The sequence below is a fragment of the Vidua macroura genome, chromosome 6, assembly GCF_024509145.1.
Source record: "Vidua macroura isolate BioBank_ID:100142 chromosome 6, ASM2450914v1, whole genome shotgun sequence".
Classification (NCBI taxonomy): domain Eukaryota; kingdom Metazoa; phylum Chordata; class Aves; order Passeriformes; family Viduidae; genus Vidua; species Vidua macroura.
Window position 1 is genome coordinate 57,170,821 of NC_071576.1, and position 23,532 is coordinate 57,194,352.

Here is a 23,532-nt window from a genome sequence, read left to right on the forward strand (position 1 = left end):
TACCAGGAAAATATGGAGTTTCCAGATGTTCTCATTGCTGCCATGTCTCACCTGTCGCTAAGACCATAGAAGCCATGGACACCTGAGTGTCGCAGTGAGGACAGATTCTGTGGGGAAGCTCTGGGACACCTGAGAACTCCCTGTCGGCCTTTTCCCCCCTAAAATGCAACGGGATATTCCCCTGGTGCTGACTCACAAGGCTGCTCAGGGATAGCTACCACACAGGGGTTGTCCGTGGCCTTTCCAGTGCCCATCTCGGGGTGGGAATGATGGGCGCTCAAAGCCGCTCTGCCTTTTGCCTCTCCTCCCTGGCATCTCTCAGCGGAGCTCCCGCCGGACCCCTGGGATATACAACTTTCCCAGAGTTTGGATGCGGGGCTCGGTTTAAGTGTGACTGCCCCCGGGATGCGCCGGGCACACCCGCGAGGTGTGAGGGCGCCTCGGGCGCATCTGAGGGACCCACGGGGGGGCCCCTGACTGGCGCGCGAGGCCGCCTCACGCCCCCGTCCTGTGAGGGAATCGCGGCCATCGGGGGCTACCCCAGTGCTCCGGTGGGGCGGTTATCCCGGTTTTCCCGGTTACCCCGGTTATCCCGCGCCACGGGCGAGGGGCGGCAGAGTGGGGAGCTCCGTGAGGGGAGTGGGGGGGTCGCCGAGGGGGGCTCGGGGCGGGGGCGGGCGCGGCGGCGATTGGCCGGCGGCGGCGGGGAGAGGAGGCCGTGATTGGCCGGCGCGGCGGGGCGAGCGGCGGGCGGCGGGCGGCGATTGGCTGCGGACGAGGAAGCAGGAAGGAGGCCGGAGGCGCTCGCGGCTTGCGGGGAGTTCGCGGCGGCGGCGGCGGCGGCGCCCCCGGTCCCTCCTCCGGTCCCTCCTCCGCCCCTCCCGGCCCCTCCGCCGCCCGCTCCGGCCTCCGCCCGCCCGCTCCGCGACGCCCCGCGGCCAGGGGCGGGCGGCGGCGGTGGCGCCTCGTCCCCATCCCGCAGCGGAGGAGGCGGCGGCGCTGACGCAGCAGCAGCGCGGAGCTCGGGACTCGCGGCGCTCCCGCCGCTGGATTTCTCCCCCCCGGGGCCTGCGGCAGCCTCCCGGTGAGTCCACACGCGGTCCCCGCGGCGCCGGCTCGTCCCTCCGCCTCCGGGAACTCCGCCGGGCCGGGAGCAGGTGCCGCCGCCCCGGGGTTTGGGGGGCGGGGGGTACGCGGGGCCACCGGGAACTTCCCGCGGCGGCGGGGAAGCGGCGGGAGGGCACGGCGGGCTCGGTGGCGGGTGGGCCGGGCCGGGCCGAGCCGCCGTTACCCCGCGCGGTCCCACCGGTGCGAGGCCGGGTCGGCCCCGCCGAACCCCCCCGGGCTCCTCCGCCCCTGCCGCCCGGGCAGCACAAAGGCGGCGGGGCCGGGCTGGGGGGGCCCGGGGGAGTTGCGGGGCTCGTGGCCCCGGGGGGCTCCTTGCCCCAGGGGCTGCTCGCGTCGGCATCGCCGGATCGGAGGCGATTCCCAGGGAAAGCCGTCGCTGTCCTCGGCGCCTCCGGATCTCGGAGCTGAACCGGCGCTGCCCGGCCGGGAGTTGGCACAGGACGGGCGGGCTGGGGCTTGGTGTCTCGGGGCTCCCCACGGCCGAACGGGGCGATGAGCCCCTCCCCTGAGGGTCGGGCGCTTGAGTCCGTCGAGTTCCCGATGGTTTGCAGGATGTGATGCCGGGCGGGCTGCGAGCCCCGTGTCCCTGTCAAGCAGGTACCACCGAGCCTCTTTGGGGGATAGTAGAGCAGTTTTCATTTCCATCGTGATTTTCCCCACTTGCCGTGCGCTCCCCGTGGCTCTGGACATCTCTCCTTTCCTGCCGACTGCTCCGGTGGCCGACGGCTTGTTTCCTCTTCTCCTTTTGTGTAGCGGTGGCTCCTAATGGAGGCAGCTCCGCTGGCTCCCTCTTTTCCAGCTGCTTCTATAAGGCGCAGGAGCCAGCACATGTGACTGGGCAGATCTCAGGAAGACTAGCAAGTGCTCCCCGGGCTCCTGCTTGACAGCCAGCCCCAACACGGGGATACCCACACCCCGATGTCCCTTTCCCTGCCCCGGCAGAGGGAGACGCAGGAACCCCCTCTCTTTCACAAGAGCAGCCATGAAAACTTAAAAAATACGAGCATTTGGGATCTATTCTGTTTGCCTCTCCCCCTCCCCTCTCTCTTTGCACAAAATGCTTATCTGAAAGAGGTTCTGGTTGTGTTTTGTTTTAAAGAATCCAGCTGCCCCTCGTGCTCGCTCTCCATCTGAAGTCATCATTGTCAGGAGCAGGCGAACCTCAAAGCAAGAGGCTTTGCCGGGCTTTTGCTTGCCTGGTTAATTGATCTGTCCATCAGTTTGCCATAATTAGCGAGTGCTTGTGCCACGCTGAGGGGCTCTGTGGTGTTCTGGGGGGCTCGGGGTTTTATTTTAAGCCTTCTGGTCCTCGTGGTTGTGAGAAAGAGTGACACGAGCTGCGTGATAGACTGATGCTTTTGAAATCTTAATGTGATTTAAATACCAGCACGCTGCTGATCGCTTTAACAGAAATATCCTGCTCACATATTCATCCCGGGCCATCCTTCACGTTTGTCATGTCCTGGCTACCTGAATCGTTCCCGGGCTTCAGCTGGAACTGTCTAAATGTTTGCTGGTGTTAGGAAATAGTGCATTAGTGTGATTTACCAGGACGTTTTGGATTTAAACATTGATTTCTGTTTGTTTTCCTCATGAACTCAGTGCAGCATTTCCAACTGCTTTCCAGCTGGAGCAGAGCAGAGAAGTGTAGTGCTACTGATAGGTGTAAAATCAGCTGGAAAACGCCAAGCCTGCAGGGAAAAACAATTCCTTGAACTTTGTGCGAGTGGTTCCTTTCTGGATGCTTTGTTTGCTGGGGGTTGATGGTGACAGTTGCACAGAACAATAAGATGCAACTTAGAAATGTGGGGTTTAGGGGAAAAACAGTCACACCCTTGTGTCTTGAGGCAGAAATGTTATTTTGGAGTGTTCTCATCCAACTGAATCATTCGTGTCGGTACTCTGTCCTTCTTGCCAGTTCGTCTGCATCACCTTTCTGTTTCCTCTCTGGAAGCCTTAGTGTTTATTTGGCTTTTTAACCAGTATCACGGGACAGTTAGAGTTGGAAGGGCCTCTGGAGACCATCTCCACCTAGAGCAGGTGACACAGAAATGTGTCCAGGTGGGTTTGGAATGTCTCCAGAGAGGGAGACAGCCTGAGCAGCCTGTTCCTGTGCTCTGCCACACTCACTGGAAAGTTATTCCTCCTGTTGAGGTGGAACTTGCTGTGTTTTAGGTGGTGCAGGTTAATTTTGTTTGCTGTGGTGGTGTTAATCGCTGTTGTGTGACTCGGAGGCTCTGTGGGACACGTGTGCTGGTCCAGTCTGTGGAGATCCGATTTAGGGATCGCCTGGCCGTGGTTTGGGGGGAAATCCACCCTTCAGCAAAAGCTTTTCTAGTGCTGCTGCAGCACTGAAAATAAGCCCTTAGCAGCAAATCTGTCCAAAGTAAACAATTGAAAAATAATTAGGAGTGGTAGGCATGCTCTCTGCTTGGAATCATGTTCAGATCACAAGCAAATGAATGAGTGATGAGATCTGGCTCTGCAAAAACAAGAAGGTGTGCTCAGATGTGCAAATATCACATCCAAAAGGAGCTGTGTGAGGGTTTTTTTGCCCTATCTCCCAGTTAGTTGTCCCCATTTGGACATCAGGAGAGATTTCTTCATATGAAGGGCTGTCAGGCAGCTGGAAGGGGCTGACACCAGGCAGGTGGTGGAATGCCCATCCCTGCAGGTGTTCAGGGAAGGACTGGGTGTGGCACTCGGTGCTCCGAGCTGGGTGACAAGGTGATGGTTGGTCACAGGTTGGACTCAATGATCTTGGAGTTCTTTTCCAAGCTCATTGGTCCTGGGATCTCAGTTAACCATGGAGATACAACTCATGGAAGCAGCAGCAGAACAGCCTTGGCGTCACACCCAACCAGCCGAACGATGTCATAACTCTCATGTTGATAATAATAAATGAAGCAGTGTTCAGATGACTGGGAAATACAGGAAAAAAAACAAACCAACCAAAAATAAGCAGCCCAAAGAAGTCATAAATCTGAAAATAGCTTCAAACACAAGTTGTGAGCTGGCAGGGGCTGGGGTGGCTGGGCTGTGACAGAGAGGGATGTGCTTCAGTCCCGGGGGATTTCCCCATCCGAGGGCTCTGACCGTCTGGTTTGCTCTCCTGCTTGAACTCATGATGTGAGTGATGATTTATGTGCCTGTTTCCAGCAGCTCATAGGTGAGCAGGTTATATTCCCAGCTGCAGATTTGGGCTGTCTTGAGCTATTCTCCAAGTGTGAAGGCTGGAAGACATCGCAGTTTTGGTTGCAGACAGTGTTTAAAGGGAAGAACAGGGGATGTTTTGTGGAGGATGCTAAGAAGGAATTGTTCCTTGTGCTTCAGCATAAGGACTGGAGGCTTTGGGTCCATCAGCCATGATCACAGCTGTCCAGCATGGCAGCTCCTCTTTTACTGAGACCAAAGACATGGATTTAATGGCAGAAAATATTGAAATTTGTGGCCAGATTGTTGTTCTTAGTGAGTGAGTTACCTGTAAGAAGACCATCACAATTTAACTCTCTATGCTTTCACACTTGTACTGGCACCTGATATCCTTGAAATGGGGAAAACACACTTAAATTTGATACTACTGGTTTTATTTCTTAAAAGACAGAAAGAAACAAGATTGTATGTGACAATGCTATAGCTCTGTCCAGTTATTGCTCAGATTTGCTATTTTAGCATTGAGTTTTATTATAAATAAAGTAGAATAGAGTCACAGTAATATTTCATGTGAATTAAAAAAAAAAACTTCCATTAGAAGAACAAGACACTGGAAAACTTTATCATGTAATAAATGTAATGTAAATCATGTAATAAAGTGAAATGAGGGACTGAAGTTCCTAAAAAGAGAAGCCAAGGGTATCATTAAGAAAAATAAATATAAATCTGGTTTAAAATCAATTCATTTGGGCCCTGTCAATATTTGTGCCATTGGAGTTAATTGATCTGTTCCATGTTATTTTTTCTCTGTCCATGTGAGTGAAACCCTTATAAAATCAGAGTATAGAGAGCTGGCAGGATATAAGAAGTATGGTCAGCTGAGGGAGCTGAACCTGAACCTTTGTGAAATCCCTGGTCTCTCAAAATTACAGATGTGTAATTTCCAAAGAATAATTTTATTTAAATCATAGTGGAAGCCCCTCTAAGTGGGGATGGCAGTGTGCTGCTCTGCTTCTGGAGAAAAGCAGCTGCAAATGAGGATGGCTGCCCTGCAGGAGCAGTTGTTTTCCCTTCAATCTGCTACTTTTTGATATACATTAAATTTCAGGACATCTTCCATAGAGGGTGGGTGGTTATTAACTCCACATGGGTCAAAAATAATTCAGGGGACGCTGTTGATTTTGGCCTGATTTGTGAGTGACGCTCGCACTTGGCAGTGCTGGGTTCTTGCTGGTTGATGACGGGGAAACGCGTGGATGTGCCTTTCCTTACATTAAAACAGGTGGGAATGAGCGATGTAACACCCTGCGAGCCTGGTGGCACCGGGCAGTCCCCCCTGGGGTCTGAGCCGTGCCGCTGGCGTGCAGCTAAATAAACACTATTAAATGGGGAGGGAATGTGTGTCACTCCCCGGGAGCACGCCGTGCTCAGGGCCCTGCCGCTGCGCTTTTCCCACGTGGCGCGGCCGGGAATGCCGCTTTTATCACCTCTTTTAGCAGCTCTGACTTAAGATAAGAGGTGCATTTTCGGTAGAGATGTTTGGCCGGACCTTGTCTGAGGGCTGCTTGGAATCCCTGGGTTTGTCATTCTCCTTCCTGCACCGTTTAAAATTCCCAGTGCTTTTGGAGACTTGGCAGCACAGGGTTTTGAGGGGTGTTTGCTGTCGCACGTGCAGCCAGGCACCGTGACAGGAGTCTGGTGGCATTGGCAGGGTGTCAGCTCATCCCATGGGATGGCACAGCCGGCGCGGTGATGCTGGGAGCAGGGAGGATTTGGGATCCATGTGTCTTGTGGCTCCCTCCTTTCCCTGCCAGAGAAAGGGATGCAGCCCAGGTGGGATTTTTCTCCTGCTGTATTCCCCGGGCGCTGCCCTGCTTTGGGCAGAAACGCTCTGGAAAAAGGCACGTGGAGAGCGGGTGGGATTTGTGTTAAAGGTGTGGTGCTCAGGAATAAGATGATGCTTGGGCTCCGAGCTGCCTGGTGTTGCATTCCTCGTGTCCCAGTTCTCCTAAACAAAGGTATGACTGAAGAAAATGATGATTTTTAGGTTTTCCCCCTTTGTAAGGCACATCACAGGAGTGCTCACTGGCACCCATTGTTCTTCCAGCAGTTTTTGAAGGGCTTTCTCATGCTCAGCTTTGAAACTCTACAGCTTAGCAGCCTTGATTTTTTTTTTTTTTTTAAATCAAAGATCTTGGCTTTTAGAGGCTGCCTGTATCTCAATATTTCAAATTATTTACGAGGCTCTTAGAAATAAAAAGCAGGCGTTTTCCTCGCATTGATTGGAATAAGACTGCTTTGCTGGCAGCTGATTTTTCAGTGTCTGAATTATCATCCTTGGAACAAAATCTCAGTGCTAGGGAAGCATCGAGATCCCAGGCATTGCTTCCTACTTACACCGTGCCTGGCCTTCTATTGTTCCTGCCTGTGGCCTGTGGGAAGCACGGAAAATCGGGAGCTTCAGCCAGCCTTCCCGCAGCACAGCATTATCCGGTGCTCGTCTTCATTGTGTCTCCGGGTGCCTGCGGAATACCTGGAATAGGCTTAAATCGACAGCGGAGGAGAGAAAAGGGGAGTTCCGGGATGCGAGGGAAGGATGGCTGAGCTGAGTTTGGGAGGCAGGAGGGAGCAGGCGCCGCGGGGAGCGTGGCCAGGCTGAGGCTGCTGGAGCTGGGGGCACCCCCGCGCTCCCGGCTTCACATCCTGGCCGGGCGAGTTCGGTAAACGAACGGGCATCCTCACTGGAAAGGGACCGGGGGCCGCATCCCTGAAATCCCTTCGGGCTCTCTTAGGGCACTTGGCCGGTTGAGCGTGTTCTCGCTGGCTCAGGGTTGGGAATTCTGTAATAAAGAGCAGGATTTGAGGCGGGGTGTAGAGGAGCATCGAGGTCTCTGCTGAGGGAGGATGGAGAGGCACCGGGGGGAGTGTAGGCAATGAAGATTAAGCTGCAATAATCACATATTGATAAATATGAATGATTTAGAAGGAGAGAAAGCAGGAAAGTGCAGGCTTGTGGAGGGAACTAGTGGGCTGCAGGAGGTTTATTTTTAATGAATAAAAAACTCGTAAGAAACAGATGCAAGAGGCATGTTTGGGTTTGTTCCTTTGTTCAGCTCAGCCAAAGTCAGTGGAAGGATTCAAGGTTGGAGATGGCTCAGAGTAAGGAGACAGAGCAGCTCTCTCCAAGGTGAGCAGGATAGTAAAGGAAAAGGATCTGGCAGCTCATGTGTAGACAGAGAAAAAAGAGATTTTTATTAAAATCCTTGCTAAATGTCAGGTGTCAGAACAGGTACAGAAATGCTGAGTTGGACAGGTAAATCCCAACCCAGGAATTCCTTAGGTTTTAGTAAATGGCACAACCAAGAGAAGCAAACCAGGCATTTTGTGGATTTATTCCTTAAAAATTACTTGGTGACCCTGACTCTGTGGCATGTCTCTAATTCCTGGAGCTGGTGATTACCTGGAGATGGCCCCTGCAATAACCAAGCATGTGATGGGCAGAGCTCCTGGTGGGGGGGAATATGCAATGCCTGCTGGCTGCCCTCCTGTTCTTTCCCAAGAACTCTGTCATCTTGTCCTTCCTAGATGCTGGATTTCATCAGGGATCTCTAGGGATGTAGTTATGTGGGATTTCTACTGTCCTCCTTGTGTTTTGGTTGGAAAGAGGTGAATCCTTTCCAATCCTGTTAGGGTAGACAATATCGTTGGGAAGCAAAGTTTAACCTTAAAAAAAAAAAGAAAGCTGTTTTCATTTCTTCACGGTTCTGTTTCTTCTCATATAGTGGAAGAGGACCCAGGGAATAATTCTCACTTGAGAATAAATTACCAGCTTTGCTGAAAGTGCAGTCCTGCCAGCTCTGAGGCTGTAAAGGAGTGATACAAACCCTATCCCACTCGGTGTCTGTGGGTCAGGATCAGTTACCAGGAATAACTTCAGCCTAGGGATGAAGTTTTGGATGCAAGTGGCTTAATTACAGTGCGAATGGAGCATCGCTGTCTGTGCTCAGCCCATGTGATCTGCAGCAGTTCTCCTGCCTGAAACCACTAATGAGCTTAAGAACTCCCCTGTTTTCCCAGCGCTTAACAAAAATTAAATCCTTCCCTCCCAACAAAACTGGTCGCGTGCTCAGCCCGCTGCTTTCATCAGGAACAATGGGTGAGCGCTGACCTTCCTGAGATGCCACCTCAGAGCTCGTTACTGAATAATTAGGTGATCCTTCCCCTTCCCACAAAGCTTGGGGGCTGTTTTTTGTATTGATAACGTGACATATCCCAAGGCTCGGCCTTGAATTTCAGGCGCTGGGCTGTTCCAAACTCCATCTGTCCACTAAGTGAATGTCAATCCAATTTAAGCTTGCATATGTTTCCAAGGAAACCATGGGAGGCAGTGGGGAGAAATGGATCATGGAGGGGCAGGGAGCTAGCGCAGCAGCAGCGCTTTGACTTTTCACTATTTAAATAGAATTAAACCCCAGTTCACTGTAATAAACATATATAGAGCAGTGTCTGGAGGCCTTGAGGGTCAGATGGTTGATCTTGGAGTACTCTGTGTTATGTGTAGAACAGACACAGTGAATTTAAAAATAAGAAAGGAGAGTGGCTTGAGGTGCTTCTGTAAGGCCTCAGTCCAGCTCATAGAGCTCTGCACTTTCTTATGTAGATCCCAGAATCATTTAGGTGGGAAAAGACCTCCAAGATCATAGAGTTCCATCTGTGGCTGATCACTAGCTTGTCAGCCAGAGCAGAGCACTGAGTGCTGTGTCCAGTCATTCCTTAGACACCTCTAGGAATCGTGGCTCCACCACTGTCCTGGGCAGCCACTTCCAATGCTTGAAATCATGGGTTTGGGTAGTGAGGTCCTAATTTTCTTTCTCTCAGGCTGGAGAGCTCATGCAGCCATATAAAAACCTATCCAGCCCTCAGCTGAACAAAGCCAAGATGTGAATGGACCCAAAGGAGTCATCATATGTGTATTTAGACCCCCACAAAAATAAAAGTGGAAAGCGTTTCGATCAATTTAAGACCAGTGTCCCTGTCAAGTTGAAAGGGCCAGGTTGGATGAGTCTTGGAACAGCCTAGGCTAGTGGAAGGTGCCTGTGGGGGTTGGAATGGGATGATCACTGGGGTCCCTGCCCACCCAAATCATTCCAGGATAAAACACCTTAATGCTGCACACTGATGTACTTGTGTTTGGAGGGCAGTAACTGTGACAGGCCTTGCCAGGGGAGCAGGAAAGTCAGTGAATATTCGGATATTTGCTCCTGATCCCTCAGATAAGCTGCAGGTGCTGTGGCTCCCCAAGAGCTCATCCTGTACCAGAGATGTGAGAACTTCCAGGCACACCCCAGCTCGAGCAGAGGCAGGGAAGGAAAGCTGTGAAGTGACACTGAGCAGGAGGCCCCAGAGGTAATTTGGGGTCTGTTCCTTTTGCAGACCCTGTGTCAACCACAGCAGAGACCTGACAGAAGTTGTGGCATCCTCTAGGAAGTGTCACTCAGCTCTGCTGGTGCTCCCACGTGTGTGGCAAAGTTGCAAGCAGGGTGGGAAGCAGCGGAGATGGAGACTCAAACATAGACTTTGTGCTTGGTTTCTGTTCAGAAGAAATGAGGGTTCCCCTGCCCCATTTCCAGGAATTCATCTTGAACAGAGAGTTTAAATGCTGCAGAAAGCCAGGGCTGTAAGTCTGCCTGGCTTTCTGAAGCAAAGTGTGTTTTTACCTGTTAATACAGCTGTTAAATTATCTTAGTTATTGAAATGAAGAATGAGGAGCTAGCTTTGGAGCTCTAAAATAGGATATTATCTGTCATTTTACTTTGAAGAATGCTGCTGCCTTAAAATGTTTTACTGTGACAAATAGCTGGAGCTGAAATTCTGGTGTCTGGGGATATCCTGCGTGGACAGATCTCTCCTTGTGCGCTGTAACTGCAATCTGAGGCAGAAACTCCACAGCTCTGAGCTCTTTGCAGCTGTTGTCCAGCATCAGATCCTCTTTGGTTCAAATCTCCTGAGATTTGGACTGCCAGCAGCAAAACTGGCCGAGGGGAGGTGTGTGCTGGGCACGGGCACGGGGAATTGTCCTTGGGCCGAGCTATGGGATAGCAGGGGGGTTCTGGCTGCTTGGGGGGGCTTTGCAGCACATTCCTCCTTATCAGCTGTTTACCTTTCCACTCTGGGCACAGCCTGGGAAAGCAGAGCTTGCTGCAGCTTGCTTGGATCTTCCAGCAGCTCCTGGAAAGTTCCTGCCAGCTCTCCCGACATTCGACCAGTAGCTGCGAGCGTCTCCCGCTGCCACTTTGGCTGTGCTTCAGCTGGCAGCTCGTGCAGCTCAGGAATCCCTCTGGGATCGCCGCTCCGGTCGCATTTCCCGTGGTCTGGCTTCACACGCTGTCTCCTTGTACCCCACTCCTCGGAGCCTGGTGCTCTGAACCGTGTGCACCTTTTACCCTTCTGCTTCTGTGCCGATGACTGAAACGGATGAAGGCAGTTTTCTCTTCCCCATCCTCTGACCCGTGCATTGAACACCTCAGTGTGCAGTCAGTGTTCTCAAATCCTATAGCTGATAATGAAGGGGATAGTTCTGCTTATTTTTTTGTTTCTCCACCTGTCAGTGCTAGGAGCTCCTCAAAAATTTTGCTGTTTTCTTCCCTATAATGAATATTCTCTTCAAGGCTGGAGGAAGCACGTGGGGGGTGGTATTGCAGTATCAGAGCATCATTGGGCAGAACAGTACGTGTAGGACTCTTCTCCCCGTTACTCAGCACACCTGGATGTTTTGAAGCCACAGCCTGACTTCAAGGGATCTTCCTGAAAATTAGTCGGAGGCAGCTGTGGCATTTCCATAAAACTAGGCTGCACTGTTTAAAAGCTTTGTGGTTCCCCAGAGGAAGTTGTAATTAGGCTCCTTTGCCAGAGAGCTGATGGTTTATCCTCTGGAGTTCCCACTGGCTCCATGGTGACCTACTCTGGTGGGAGAATAGAAGTGTTCAGCCTCCCTCCAGAATTCAACTAAGAGCTCTTGGGACCAAGGCTCTAACTTAGTCATTGCTCTCAACCGCTCCTGATGCTCTTAAGTCTATTTTCCTCCTGGCTGTGCAAGGTGCAGTGAAATCCAAGTAATATTTCAGTGTGATGGAGTCTATAAGACCCACCTTATTGAAAGAGTCTGATGCTAGCCCTGGCTTGGAGAGCTGAGTGTGTTTAATTGCTGCCTTTCCGAACGGCTGAGCGGCATCACGCCCGTGTGGGTCGATAAATGCGCCTTAATGAGTGCATATAAACCAGATCACTCCCAGCACGGGCTGCAAACCCTGTCCAGTCTGTTTAAAGGTGGTATTTGTTGCCTTGACTGATCAAACCTGGGGCACAAGCAAAGGTGTGTGTTTAAATACGCCTCTAACGATGTGGGTAAGGGATGAAAGAGCTGGGGCAGCTCCTAATGGGAGTTAAACGGGCTCTCATGGAAGCAGCGTTCCAGCAAGCTGGGCTTCTCCTTGTCTAAAGTGGCTGAATTGCCTGTGTTTGGCTTGTGGTTCCTGGGATTTTACATGTTACAACATCCAGCTTCTGCTTGAGTTTACTCTCACCAGATTTCTGATCTGTGCCAGCTGCTGGTTCCTAGAAATGTTCCTCTGGCTGAGCTTGGGACCTTTGGCAACACTGAGTCCCCTGCTTAAATGATCCAATTTGACCCAAATTTAAATGATTCCTCTGCTAACACCCTAGGAATTAAAGAACATGTTCTCCTTGGAGGCATCAGCTGTTGCAGCACCATTCAGCAGCGCTACATTTCTTCAGACTGACCTAATACCTGAAACCAGTTGAGTTGTGAAATTTTAAGTGGAACTTCTTCACTTTGTGGGTTACTGATTTGTAAATAGTGTCTCTGGTGTTAATGAGAGGGAGGAAAGGGTTTAAAGCAGGTTTAGGTAGGCTTGGCAGTTCTGCCTTGGCTAAAACCATGTCACCAGAAGATGTGTGAATATACACCTGTATTTGTGGTGGTGATTGGTCCTGTATTTTGTGAAGGAAAAAAAAAAAAAGTCTGTATTTTCAAACGACATCTAGACTTTTATTCCACAAGTTCCCAGACCATTCTATGATTCATAGAATGCCAGAATGTTTTGGGTAGGAAGGGACCTTAAAGCTCATCCATTTCCACCCCCTGCCATGGACAGGGACATCTTCCATCAACCTGTGCCAGGGCCTCACCACTCTCACAGGGAAGAATTAGGTTCTCTGATTCTAGTTCAAATCCAGCAAAGTTGGCTCTGGATTTAAGCTCAGCTCAGCATTCAGTGCTGCACTGAGGTTTACAAGACATCAGGGAAGGGGAGGGCTTAGTTCCAGGAATTGCAGTGGGAATGCAAGAGTTCTGTAAAGTCTTTGACTTTTTTGAATTGGTACTGACACTCTCAAATGGAAAAATGCTCAGCATAACTCATCCTCTGTCACCTTTGTCCTCAGCTGGGAACGTGTGGGGTTAAAGCTGGTGTTTCAAGTGATGATCAGAAAGTGAGAATAAAGAAGTAGAAAGTCTGTTTTCTTTTGAAATGTCTGTTAAACTTTGAATAGAAAGAGGAATCAAAACCTTTGATGAAGGAAATCCCAGAGAGCTGTTTTGCTGTATGGACAAATCACAACCCCTCTGAGGGTGAAATGGTATGCTACTACTTTTTAAACAATATAGAAACAAAAGGTATTTCCCAAATGCAAGATGATACTGTCTGAAGTACTTATTCTAGAACTGAAAATAATTCAGGTAGCAGTTTTAGTCTGAAGAGGTAGTTCTGGTCAGTGTATTTCAACTGGAGATGCGTCAGAACACAAGAATCCTCGAAAATACTACATGAACTTGTTCTTTAACAGAACTTCGTTTTGCCTGTTTTATTTAAAGCTTCTGTGAATTTAAGTCGAGGTTATAAACATGCATGTCTGTCAAATTTTCCAATTCAGGCTGTCTTTTGCACTCCTCAGAGTTGATAATTCCTAGAGTCCATACCTGGAACCATAGTGGGAAAGATTTGGGCGCTGAGGTGGGGCACAGGCAGTTTTGAGGGACACTGAGGTGAGGAAAATAAGATGAAGATTATTTGAAGGAAAAAAAAAAATATTTAAATCAAACATTTAGTTAAATGTTATATTGAAGGAATGCCTTGCCCTTCCCTGAATTTCTTGCATTTCTTTTATCTCCCCTAAAGCCAGTTTTGAACGTGTGGAGTAGGAATGTATTGTCTTTGGATCCTGAGGGTGCCGTGCTGACAGTTCCCAGTCAGGAGAGAGTGAATGGAGACCTTTGTGGGAGAGATGTACTGGAGGGAGGAGAAGGGAAATCCTCATCCAGAGATAGGATGGCAGTGACAGCTCTGTGACATGGAGAGGAGCTGGCAGGGATGCACCTGCCCTTGAAATTCCCACAGGCAGCACAGTTTGCAGCTGCACGTGTAGAACACAGAATCACGGTGCAGCTTGAATTATTTAAGCTCAGCAGCTTGAAGGAAGCTCCTAAAGCAGTCGTGGAAGGGTGTGATTATAATATATAGAAGAGCTTTAATATTTACTATAGAAAAACCTTACACCTTGTTCTTCAAAATAAAGCCTTGGGAATAATTTGTTATTCCCTTTTGCCCGTGAAACAGGAAGGGTGCCAGAGCTATCTGAGCAAAGTGACATATGATTGATATTTTACCAGACTCAGCCTTCTGCCACGAAGGAATTGAGTTTGCATTTTGCATATATGAAAAATCAGATGAGCAGGGCTTGTGTGGGTTATTTTTTTAAAAACCTTGATTGGCAAAGCTTGTGCTCTTTCTATAAACATGACTGCAAAAGCTGTCCCGGAATATTTTTGACTTGGTTTTTCAAACTACTTATAGGCATGTTTTAGGGTGTTGTTGGCATAGCTGTCACATGGCAGCTTTGTACAAAACCTATTTAAAGTTGTAACAGGCAATTCTGTGTAAATGGGTGGTATTTAATAGATCTGATATTTTATAGAGTCAGAGAATCCTAAGAATTATTTGGGTTGGAAGGGTCCTTAAGGATCATCTCGTTCCACACCCTTCTACAGCCAGGGACACCTTCCACTATCCCAGGTTGCTTCAAACTCTGTCCAGCCTGGCCTTGGACACTTCCAGGGATGGAGTAGCCACAGCTTCTCTGGGTGATCTGTGCCAGGGCCTCCTCACCCTCACAGGGAAGAATTTTCCCCCAATATCCTGTCTAACCCTGCACTCTGGCACTGGGAAGCCATTCCCCCTTATCCTGGCACTACCTGCTCTTTTAAAAATCCCTTTCCTTCTTGTGCTGCTGCAGTTCCCTGGGATATTTCAGGATTGCAGTATCTGTGTAAGCTTCAGCCTTCTCATTTTTCCAAGTGGTCTGGTGTGCACCTCCCATCCTTTCCCATGTTTCTCTTGCCTAATCTCTGGACTCTGAATGCCTTCATTAAAAGGAAACCTTAGTAACTAGTTCACTGGGGAAAGATGCAGCAAAAGCCAAGTGTCAAAGCATCTCTTTCCATCAAATTGTCAGCCTGGAGACAAGCTCAGCCTCATTTCCACCCCCACATCCTTGTACTTACCTGCAAATGCCAGGGAATTCCTTTGCCCTACCCAGGCTTTCCTTTGCAGCAGCATGCTTAAGGCTGCTTATCCATGGTTCTCCATGGGTTGCTGCTGCTGCTACAGCTGGGAGGCTCCTGTGGGAAGCGCAAGTGATGGATGCTGTTTGGGAATTGCCATATGCTCTATCATACTCTAGAATCCATTAATTCCAAGTTTCCTTCTCCTCCTGGTGCATCCCTCCCTAACTTGTTGAAAGGCAAAGAAAGTACATCCCCTCTTGAGAGTAGGAAGGTAGTCATGTTATCCATCTCTGAGCAAACTAAGGGCACAGAAACAAATCCTGGTCTTTGATTCCAGTTTTCCTGGCTTTTGAGTGGTTTTGGAGTTTTGGGGAGGTGAGGATACCTTTGCCTGTGAGTAAGTACAGCTTTTGCATCTCTTCTGCACAGAGTATGAAACTGTGGCTGTGCCATTGTCTCTTGAGCTCTGACCCCAATCAGGCCAATTTTGGGGGGTTTTGGAAGGCTGTAAAGAGCAGAAGAGGCACCAAAGGTTCCACAGACACACATAACAATGCTGCTTTATGTTGGGGTCACAAGCAAAAGGCTTGTGACAGCTCTTGGGGTGGAAATCTGCAGTTCTTCAAGGCCATAGGAAGTGGTTTTGCCAGTGTTGATCACGGGTGTTCAGGGAAGGCTTTGCTTTCAGAAACTTGGGGTTTGCTTTAATGCAAATATGTACCAGACCCCAAAGCTTTGGGACTCCAAACTTGGTTGGGGTTTGGCGCCTGATGTTGGAGTTGCTGAGGTCACTTATCAGTCCTCACATTAGTTTTTTACTTCATCATTTCCTGCCTATTTTGCTCGGTGGCAGCCTGTCACTGGCAACGTGACACAGTGTTACAGCTTCTAACCGTGGGTAGAGGGGGAAGGAAAGCGGTGCCTTTGAGAAGGAGCGTGCTTTTCCCGGGGTCGTGTTAATTACCCAAACACCCTGCCCTGTTGTTGATTTTGAGGAAATACCCTGTGACTCTCCCCCACGCTTGTACATTGTTCACTTCCACTGGTGTTTTCCTGCTTGTCCCCTTATTTCCTCCCCTCTTTTCCCACCCCATTTCCCTCTCCCATTTCCCCCCACTTTTTCCATTTTTCCCCCACTTTTTTCACCCCCCATTTCTTTTCCCCTTCTCTTTATCCCCCTCTTCTTTCCACTCTTCTTTTTCCCCTATTTTTTCTCCTTTCCTCTTCCCTGAGAATGCTGCTTGTTGAGGCTGCGGAGAGTGTGAGAACAGCCAGAGAAATATAATTTTGGCTTCCCCAGACAGAGCACTGCCACTAGGCAAGATCTGAAACCAGATAACCGAGGCTGAGCCAGACCTTCCCAAGGAATCAGCCGGGGAGCTCCTCGGGGGTGTTCCCAGCTCTGGCTCCGGGTAGCGCGGGTCAGGCTCCCTGTGCCGCTGCCTTCGGACACATTCGGCACTCGGGGGGTGCAGCCCCGGGCTCTCATTGCAGTTGTCTGTGATTTATCACGGCCACACACGGGCTGCAGAACTCCCAGCCGGCTGGCTGGAGCACACACAGGCTTTCGCAACGGGGGGATAATTATGGGCATTGGAGCAGGGGGTGAAGCAGAGCCCAGTCCAGGACAGCTCCCAGAGATCCTCTTGGCTGTGCCAGAGTTGCCCCACATCCCTTTTTAAAAGCCTTTTGGAAGCTGTGGAGGCTGCGTGTCCACATGGCTTTTCATTAGCTGCTGGCAGTGAATCATAGAATCCTGTGAATTGGAAGGAATCTTAAAGATCCAACCCCCTGCCATGGCCAGGGACACCTTCCACTATTCCAGGTTGCTCCAGGCCCCATCCAGCCTGGCCTTGGACACTTCCAGGAATCCAGGGACAGCCACAGCTTCTCTGGTCAACCTGTGCCAGTGCCTGAGCACCCTCACAGGGAAGAATTTCTTCCCAGAATCCCATTTAACCCTGCTCTGGTACAGTGGTCAGAGCTATGCTGATGAGTGAGAGAAGCCAGCCCTTGCTGCAGGCTAATGAGCTCTGTATAAACAGTTTCCTCCAGAGGATGTGCATGATGGAGCTTTCAATGGATCTCAGGAGAAAAATCAGGACTGGACCCTGGGAAGACAAATTGTAGCTTCCAACAGCTACAGATTTTCTGAATGTTTGAGACCGAGGCGATGTTTCCACTCACAGGATGTGCATGGCATTCAAGGAACTCAGCCTGGGATACCTGATGCTGCTGCGATTTATCCGGATTTCCCAAAGCTCCTGCAAGGCTTCTTCCACGCAGCACGTTCCTTAGAGCACTGGGAATTACTCGCCTGCAAAAGCAGCAGGGAGAAAGGAGCCAATCCTCCAGATACTCACAGTTGTAGGGCTGTTGTCACAGCAGAAGCTGTTCCAATGGAAATGGATAGACAGGATTCAAGTAGATGGGGCTGAGAGTCATCGGAGCGGTGCCGTGCATGGAGAGGAGGATTGGTGTTGTCGTAACTCTTTGTGTGTTATTGAAGTGCCAAATGGATTAGGAGCTTTAAAAGCTTTAATTTCAGTGCTTTTGGCATCGTCTCTTGGAACGCGCGCGTCTCCGTAGTGAAGCTCTGGAGAGGAAATGGGGCTTGAAGGGGTAGTCCCAGACTAGTTTCTTCTAATTTCACTTGCAATCAAGTGCTGGAGAGAGAGAGACAGATGCTGCAGCTGCATGATTACAGAACATGCAGCTGTTATCCCACTTGCTTCTTTTCCTGCTAATGAGGCATCAACTCTCTCCTGAGTTTGCTCTTTGGGTAATGGTTTTATTCTAGCACGAAACTAGAAGTGGTTTTAATTTTTCTTTATTCTGATCTGGTTTGGGTTCAGCAGCTGGAAAGATGGTTTTTCAGAACTAGTCTGGTTTGAGGAAGGAGTTGCCAGAGTAGCGTTGCCCAGAGAAGCTGTGGCTGCCCCATCCCTGGAAGTGTTCAAGGCCAGGTTAGATGAGGTTTGGAGCAACTTGGGCCAGTGGAAGGTGTCCCTGCCCACAGCAGGCAGTTGGAATGGGATGAGCTTTAAGGTCCCTTCCAATCCAAACCATTCTGTGATTATATGATAAGGAGGCAGCAATTCCAACTAGCTTTAAAGTGCTTTGTGGACTCTGGATGCAGCTGGATAGACTGAGCTGCTTGAAACTTTAATTTCCAACACCTCAGTGTCTTCACACCATTAATCCAATTCCTCAGCCATGAGCAATAAATGGGTGGTTCTGATTTAAGTATTTTCACTTTCAGTTCTTCACATTGTCTCGCACTTTCTTGGAGACTTTTGGGCACAGGCAGCTTTTCTGTGCTTTGTGAAGCAATACAAAGGTGGAGAGAGGATGAAGAGCTCTGCCACTCTCCCTTCCCAGCTGGCAGAAGCACAATACCTGCTGGAAGGAAGCTCGGCAGGACTCTGATTTTGAGGAATGATGCATTTGCCTGTCAGAGGGCTGAGTTTTGAGCTGTGTTCAAAAGCTCTGTCTCTGTGTTGTGCTGAGGGAAGAGGAGGGATTGCTGGATCCCAGGTGAGCTGGGAGCAGGAGCATCCCCCTCACAAAGCAATGCACGCAGTGCAGGTGATTGAGGAGGTGTGGAAAAACCTCTGAGTAGTCCATACTGAGGATAGGTTTTGTTCCATAGGTGCTGGCACTGAATCATAGAATCCTGGAATGGTTTGGGTTGGAAGGGATCTTAAAGCTCAAACAGTTCCACCCCCTGCCATGAGCAGGGACACCTTCCACTATCCCAGGCTGCTCCAAGCCCCTGGCCTTGGACCCTGCCAGGGATGGGACAGCCACAGTTTCTTTGGGCAACCTATGCCAGGGTCTCACCGCCCTCACAGGGAGTTTATTCCTAATATGCCATCTAACCCAGCCCTCTGTCAGGGTGGAGCCATTTCCCCTTGTCCTGTCACTCCAGGCCCTTGTTCAAAGCCCTTCTCCAACTTTCCTGTAGGCCCCTTCAGCTACTGGAACGGACAATTAGGTCACCTCAAAGCTTCTCCAGGCTGCACAATCCCAGTTCTCTTAGACCCCCTTCCCTCAGTCTCTCCCAACCTTTTCCTAACTTTAGAGCACCTATGGCACCCAGTTTTTAGCAGGTATTCCAACTCATGTGAGCACGAATACCCCAGGATGTGTGCTGCTAGGCCAGGTCAGGCTCCTGCCTGTGGAAACCTGAGAGGAACAAGGTGCCTGATGCTGGGTTTAAGGCAAACCATGGCTTTTTATTTGTGGATTTGCACCTCTGCCAGAGGCTCAGTCTCTCAATAGGGACAGTAAAAAATAGGATGAAAGTTGCAAGGAAATCACTGGTCCACATAGCCTGGGAAGAGTTGTCCTCCCCAGGGCATGTTCTGCAGGATACCTGTTCTGCCTCTGCTAAATTGTGCTTTGTCTGATCCATTTTTAAAAACTGTAGTCCTCTTCCAAACTCCATAGATTCTATGTGGTCAGTTTAGCCTTGTGTGCAAGAAGAATTCAGTTCTGGAGGAAATTCTGTCTGACTTGGTCCTCCTAATTCCCAGAGCCTGATTTTCTAATAAGAAAAATGTTGACATATATAAATGTTTGTTCCTCACTAAGCTCTCCTCCTGGGGCACCAGCCATGGGATATATATGTGCCCTGTTTACCAGGGTGGAGGAACTCAGTCACCCCAAAAACACATTGCCAAGAGGATGACATGTAGAAAAGCACCATGCAAACCCCAGCGGGTTTCAATTCCTGAATTTCCCTTAGTTAATGCATATATAAGTAAGGCAATTAAAACACATTGGGCTTATTTCAAATAGATAATCTAATTATCAGCTTGATTAAACCATATCAAATGAACAGTTCTTGTAATTCGGGAGCTTTGTTCTAATCACTGCCAAAGCAGTAGGAGCTTTAATTAAAAGACTCAAAAGTGGCAGACCAGTGTCAATTGAGGGGAGTTACAGCCCGAATCCTGATTGCAGGGAAGAGCAAACCCCTCCTAGGTGGATGCTGATAAAAAGATCAGCTCTTTGCTGCCAGTAAATGGAATTTGACTATTTTGTAAATACCATTGAATGAAAGTAATTGTCCTTTGCTGCTGTTTCTGGTGCTCAGAGACAGACTTCGTTAAATATGTTCCACTATCACTCATTTACACTGACATTTTTAATGTCTGTAGGTTGATATCACTCAGCCATATCCTGTCTCAGCCTTGGACCTACAAGCTGTAGACTGCAGAATTTCTTAATTAAAAATTGGGTGCTGGATAACTTGGGAAGCCCAGGCTTCTTTTTCCTGCTATGAATGTATCTTTGGGGCCTCTCTGCCCATTGTGATTTGGTGTTCAATGCCCACAACTTTTATAAAACACAACTACAGGGAATGACAGCAGTGGGCAGCCAGGTTCCAACCTGCACAGGGATTTGCATGTATTTAATTTATTAATGTTGGCAGGTCTCTGCTTAATAGCCCAAGTTTTCTTTTCACCTGAGTAGGTGGACTTTTTGTTTTTCTTTTGCCTAATTGTCTCAGAAAATGAAACTGGAACAGCCTGCCTGTATCAACATGCAGGTAGTCACAGGCTGGGGGTTATTTCTGCTCTGTGCCCTGGACCAGCCTTCAGATTCTGGAGATTTGATGGGAATTTGTAAGCATCAGTGGAAGAGGGAGCTGGGTGTACAGCTCTCTGTCCGGACACAGCTTTCCCCAGCTGCTGTGGCATTTGCCATCACCACCTTGCTTTTAATTACTGTCGTGTTCCATGGCTTAATATTAAACCACATCTAATTGCATCCTGTCTCTTAATTGGCTTAACTGGCCATCACCCAAAGAGACTCTGCTGTATAGAAACAAGCTTCCCCAAATATTTCCTAATTGGCAGTTGGTGCTTTGTGAGGAGATTGGGCCCTCTCAGCGATATTAATAGATGTTTTCTCCCGTTCGTTCCCAGGATTGGACATTGATCCTATGACGCATGCCCGGAAAAAACAACTTTTCCTTCTGAAACATCCAGCTGGTTCTGCTGGCCAGGCCTCGTCGCCAACAGGCAGCAGGAGGATGGACAGGGCCAACGCAGAGCAGCGGGACGGAGATGCCTCGGAGGCTCCAAACTGTCCCAGTGGGTTTGTAGGGAATAACAAAAGCAAGAGTTTGCGTGAAGTGCGAAAGACGTACCCGCTGCGGAGGCGGCTGCTCCCCTCGGTGAGCAAAAAGACCTGCAAGGTCCTCCTCACCAGGCTGGAGGATGTCGCTGGCTCTCTGTCCAAACAGACCCCGAGCTGTAAAAAAAAGCACCTTCCCAGCTGGGTTGAGGGTTTGGGATCTGCTTTGTTCTCAGAACAAGTTCAGCCTGTGGGAGCGGGCAAGAGTGAGTCATCCGGGGAGAAGGGCACAGTAACTTATCCCGGGCCGGAGCAGGACTTTGATCCTGCTCCCTCGGAGCCCAGGAAGCGCCGGCTGGCCTCGCTGAACGCCGAGGCGGTGAACAACCTGCTGTTCGAACGGGACGATGGCTTGTTATCCAGCAGGCGCTTCCGCAGGGACTCTGGGAAGGCTGCTGGGGACTGCACCCTCAAGGGCTTGCAGTGCAAAGCTGGTGACAACTGGCCTGCCCTGGAAAAACCGGCTGTGAAAACAGGGAAAGGAAAGAACCGGCATGAGCCCAGTCAGAAATGCAATAGCTGTGAGCATTCGCTGGATGAGGTCTTTGATGATGGCGCAAAGAGGGAGGATGATGCCATCTCCTACCATCCCACCCCAAAGAGACTGGCCAGCCTGAATGCCGTGGCCTTCCTGAAGCTGACCCATGAGAAAGACCAACCCCTGAAACAGAGGAGTAAATCGGATGGAGAGGGCAAGTCTGAGAACCACTGTTCGAAATCTACACTCAAATGGGCCAAAGCCGGACGGAAGAACTGTGTCAAATCCAAGAAAGAAGTGGCTAGCTTAAAAATGGATGGGCAGCACGGCTGGCAAGGCCAGACCCTGGGCACATTTGGGAAAGGGGAGCAGCGGGACTCTTCCAGGCTGTACAGGACGACAGACCCTGTCCCATACGAGTCGCTGTCTGGCTCCTACGCCAGCACGGAGGGCTTCTACCACAGACTGCCTTTGCTCATGGGAGGACAAGCTTCCATGAAGCCGGAGTATGGAAGACCTGGAGAGAAATCCCCAACCCCCAAACAGGAATTTCATCAGCCTTCCTTTCCCGTGCAGCAGTTCCCTCCCTTGCCTGTGCCCGGGAATCACGCGGATTGTGGATGTCTCTATGAATCCTCAGATCTGACTCCGTTGAACGGGTTTTATGTTTATTATGGCCAAAGTGGATACAGTGGCTATTCCCCCTGCTCCGTTTATCCCAAGGACGAGCTGTCGCAGGCTGCAACCTGCGAGGGGCTCCTGGTATCTTCCGGTTCCTTGCCATCAGGTGCTCATTTCCAGCCCCTGCACTGGTGCAGCTCTCCGTACTGCTGCGGGGAGGGAGCAGCCGTGAGCAGCTACAGCGTCTGCGGCGTGGTGCATGTGCCGGAGGGCAGGATCGGCAGCGTGCATGCGGGACGGAGCAGCTACCCCTACAAAATGCCTTTTGCAGCAGGTAAGGTGCAAAGTGCACGCAAATCCCGGCCGGCGTTCCTGGGAGAAGAGGGTGGCTCGGCACGGTGCCTGCTTGCCTGGAGGCTGGTTCCCTCTGCGAACAGTTCTCAGCTCCACAGCGGAGCTGCGGCTTGGAAGGGATCCGCCTTCCACCTCCCCTTCCCCCGTTTTTTGCCCGGAGGGTTTTTCCCACTGAAAGGTCTTGTTGGTGTGGAAAGCAAAGAATCGGTGAAAGGATTTTGGCAGCGAGAAGTTGACTCACGGTTTGTCACGCTGGAGCTAAGGCTGAGCTTTGATCTGTGTAAAACGAGCAGGGTTCAGTTCCTGCACGCCATCCCGCTGTGCCACTCTGAGCGGAGGGTCGGGAGCACACCAGGATGAGTTACTCCTCACATCCCAAAGCCTTGCTCTCGGGGCTGAGGCATCCTCACAGAGCCTGTGGAGAAGCAGGCATTGCCTCTGCTGTTAGACCCTAGTGGTGCCAGCCGGGGGCTGCAGACTTTTTGGATTCCACGGATCAATCAAAGCTGGCGGGGCTGCATAGGGAGTTTCACTGTGGTGGTCTAAGTGCCAGGTACACTGTTCATTTGGGAATTCTTGAGCCTGTCTTTGCTCTCAGTGTCTGACAACAAAGCACTGGAATGAGGAGGGATGAGGGGGTATAGAAATGTTGTTACCTGCCTGGCTCTCCTCTGGTCCCCGCCTGCTTTGCAGACTTCCTGCTTTATCTTGGAGCTTTGCCTCTGCCATTGAAAAATACCTTTTAAAATATTTAAAAGTGGAGTGCTGTGTGGGGGTTATCAGACACCAGTACTGTGTGTAATGCCAGGCTGGACAGTGCTGCAAACAGTCGGTCTGTAGAGGAGGCTGCTCTCCAGCTGCTGGGAGTGCCAGCGTGGGATCTTTCCACTAACCACGTGTTCCAGCCAAGAGCTGGCATGACTTCCCCCTGAGAACAGATTTTCAGGTAGGTGGATGGAGTTTTGGTTCAAGCGAGGCTTTGTCATCTTCCGTTGTAGGAAGCTGCTGAAGCTCAGGAGCGTTTGGTTGAAGTGTAATTTGTTTTCCCGAAATATCCCCACTGTCATGG

General features: G+C 50.2%; 1 protein-coding gene across 4 annotated transcripts in view; it reads left to right on the forward strand.

Annotated features, from left to right (window-relative positions):
- The first annotated feature begins 884 nt into the window (after positions 1-884).
- BAHD1 (bromo adjacent homology domain containing 1) overlaps positions 885-23,532 on the forward strand; it is a 32,668-nt gene continuing 10,020 nt past the window's right edge. For 3 of the 4 annotated variants that reach the window (XM_053979949.1, XM_053979950.1, XM_053979951.1), the window contains exons 1-2: positions 1,001-1,084; positions 20,800-22,443. In XM_053979949.1, the coding sequence (XP_053835924.1) occupies positions 20,817-22,443 (1,627 nt within the window). In that variant the 5' untranslated portion in view covers positions 1,001-1,084; positions 20,800-20,816. Of the gene's footprint in view, positions 1,085-20,799; positions 22,444-23,532 lie in introns of all 4 variants that reach the window. The other variant, XM_053979952.1, reaches the window with a different exon arrangement.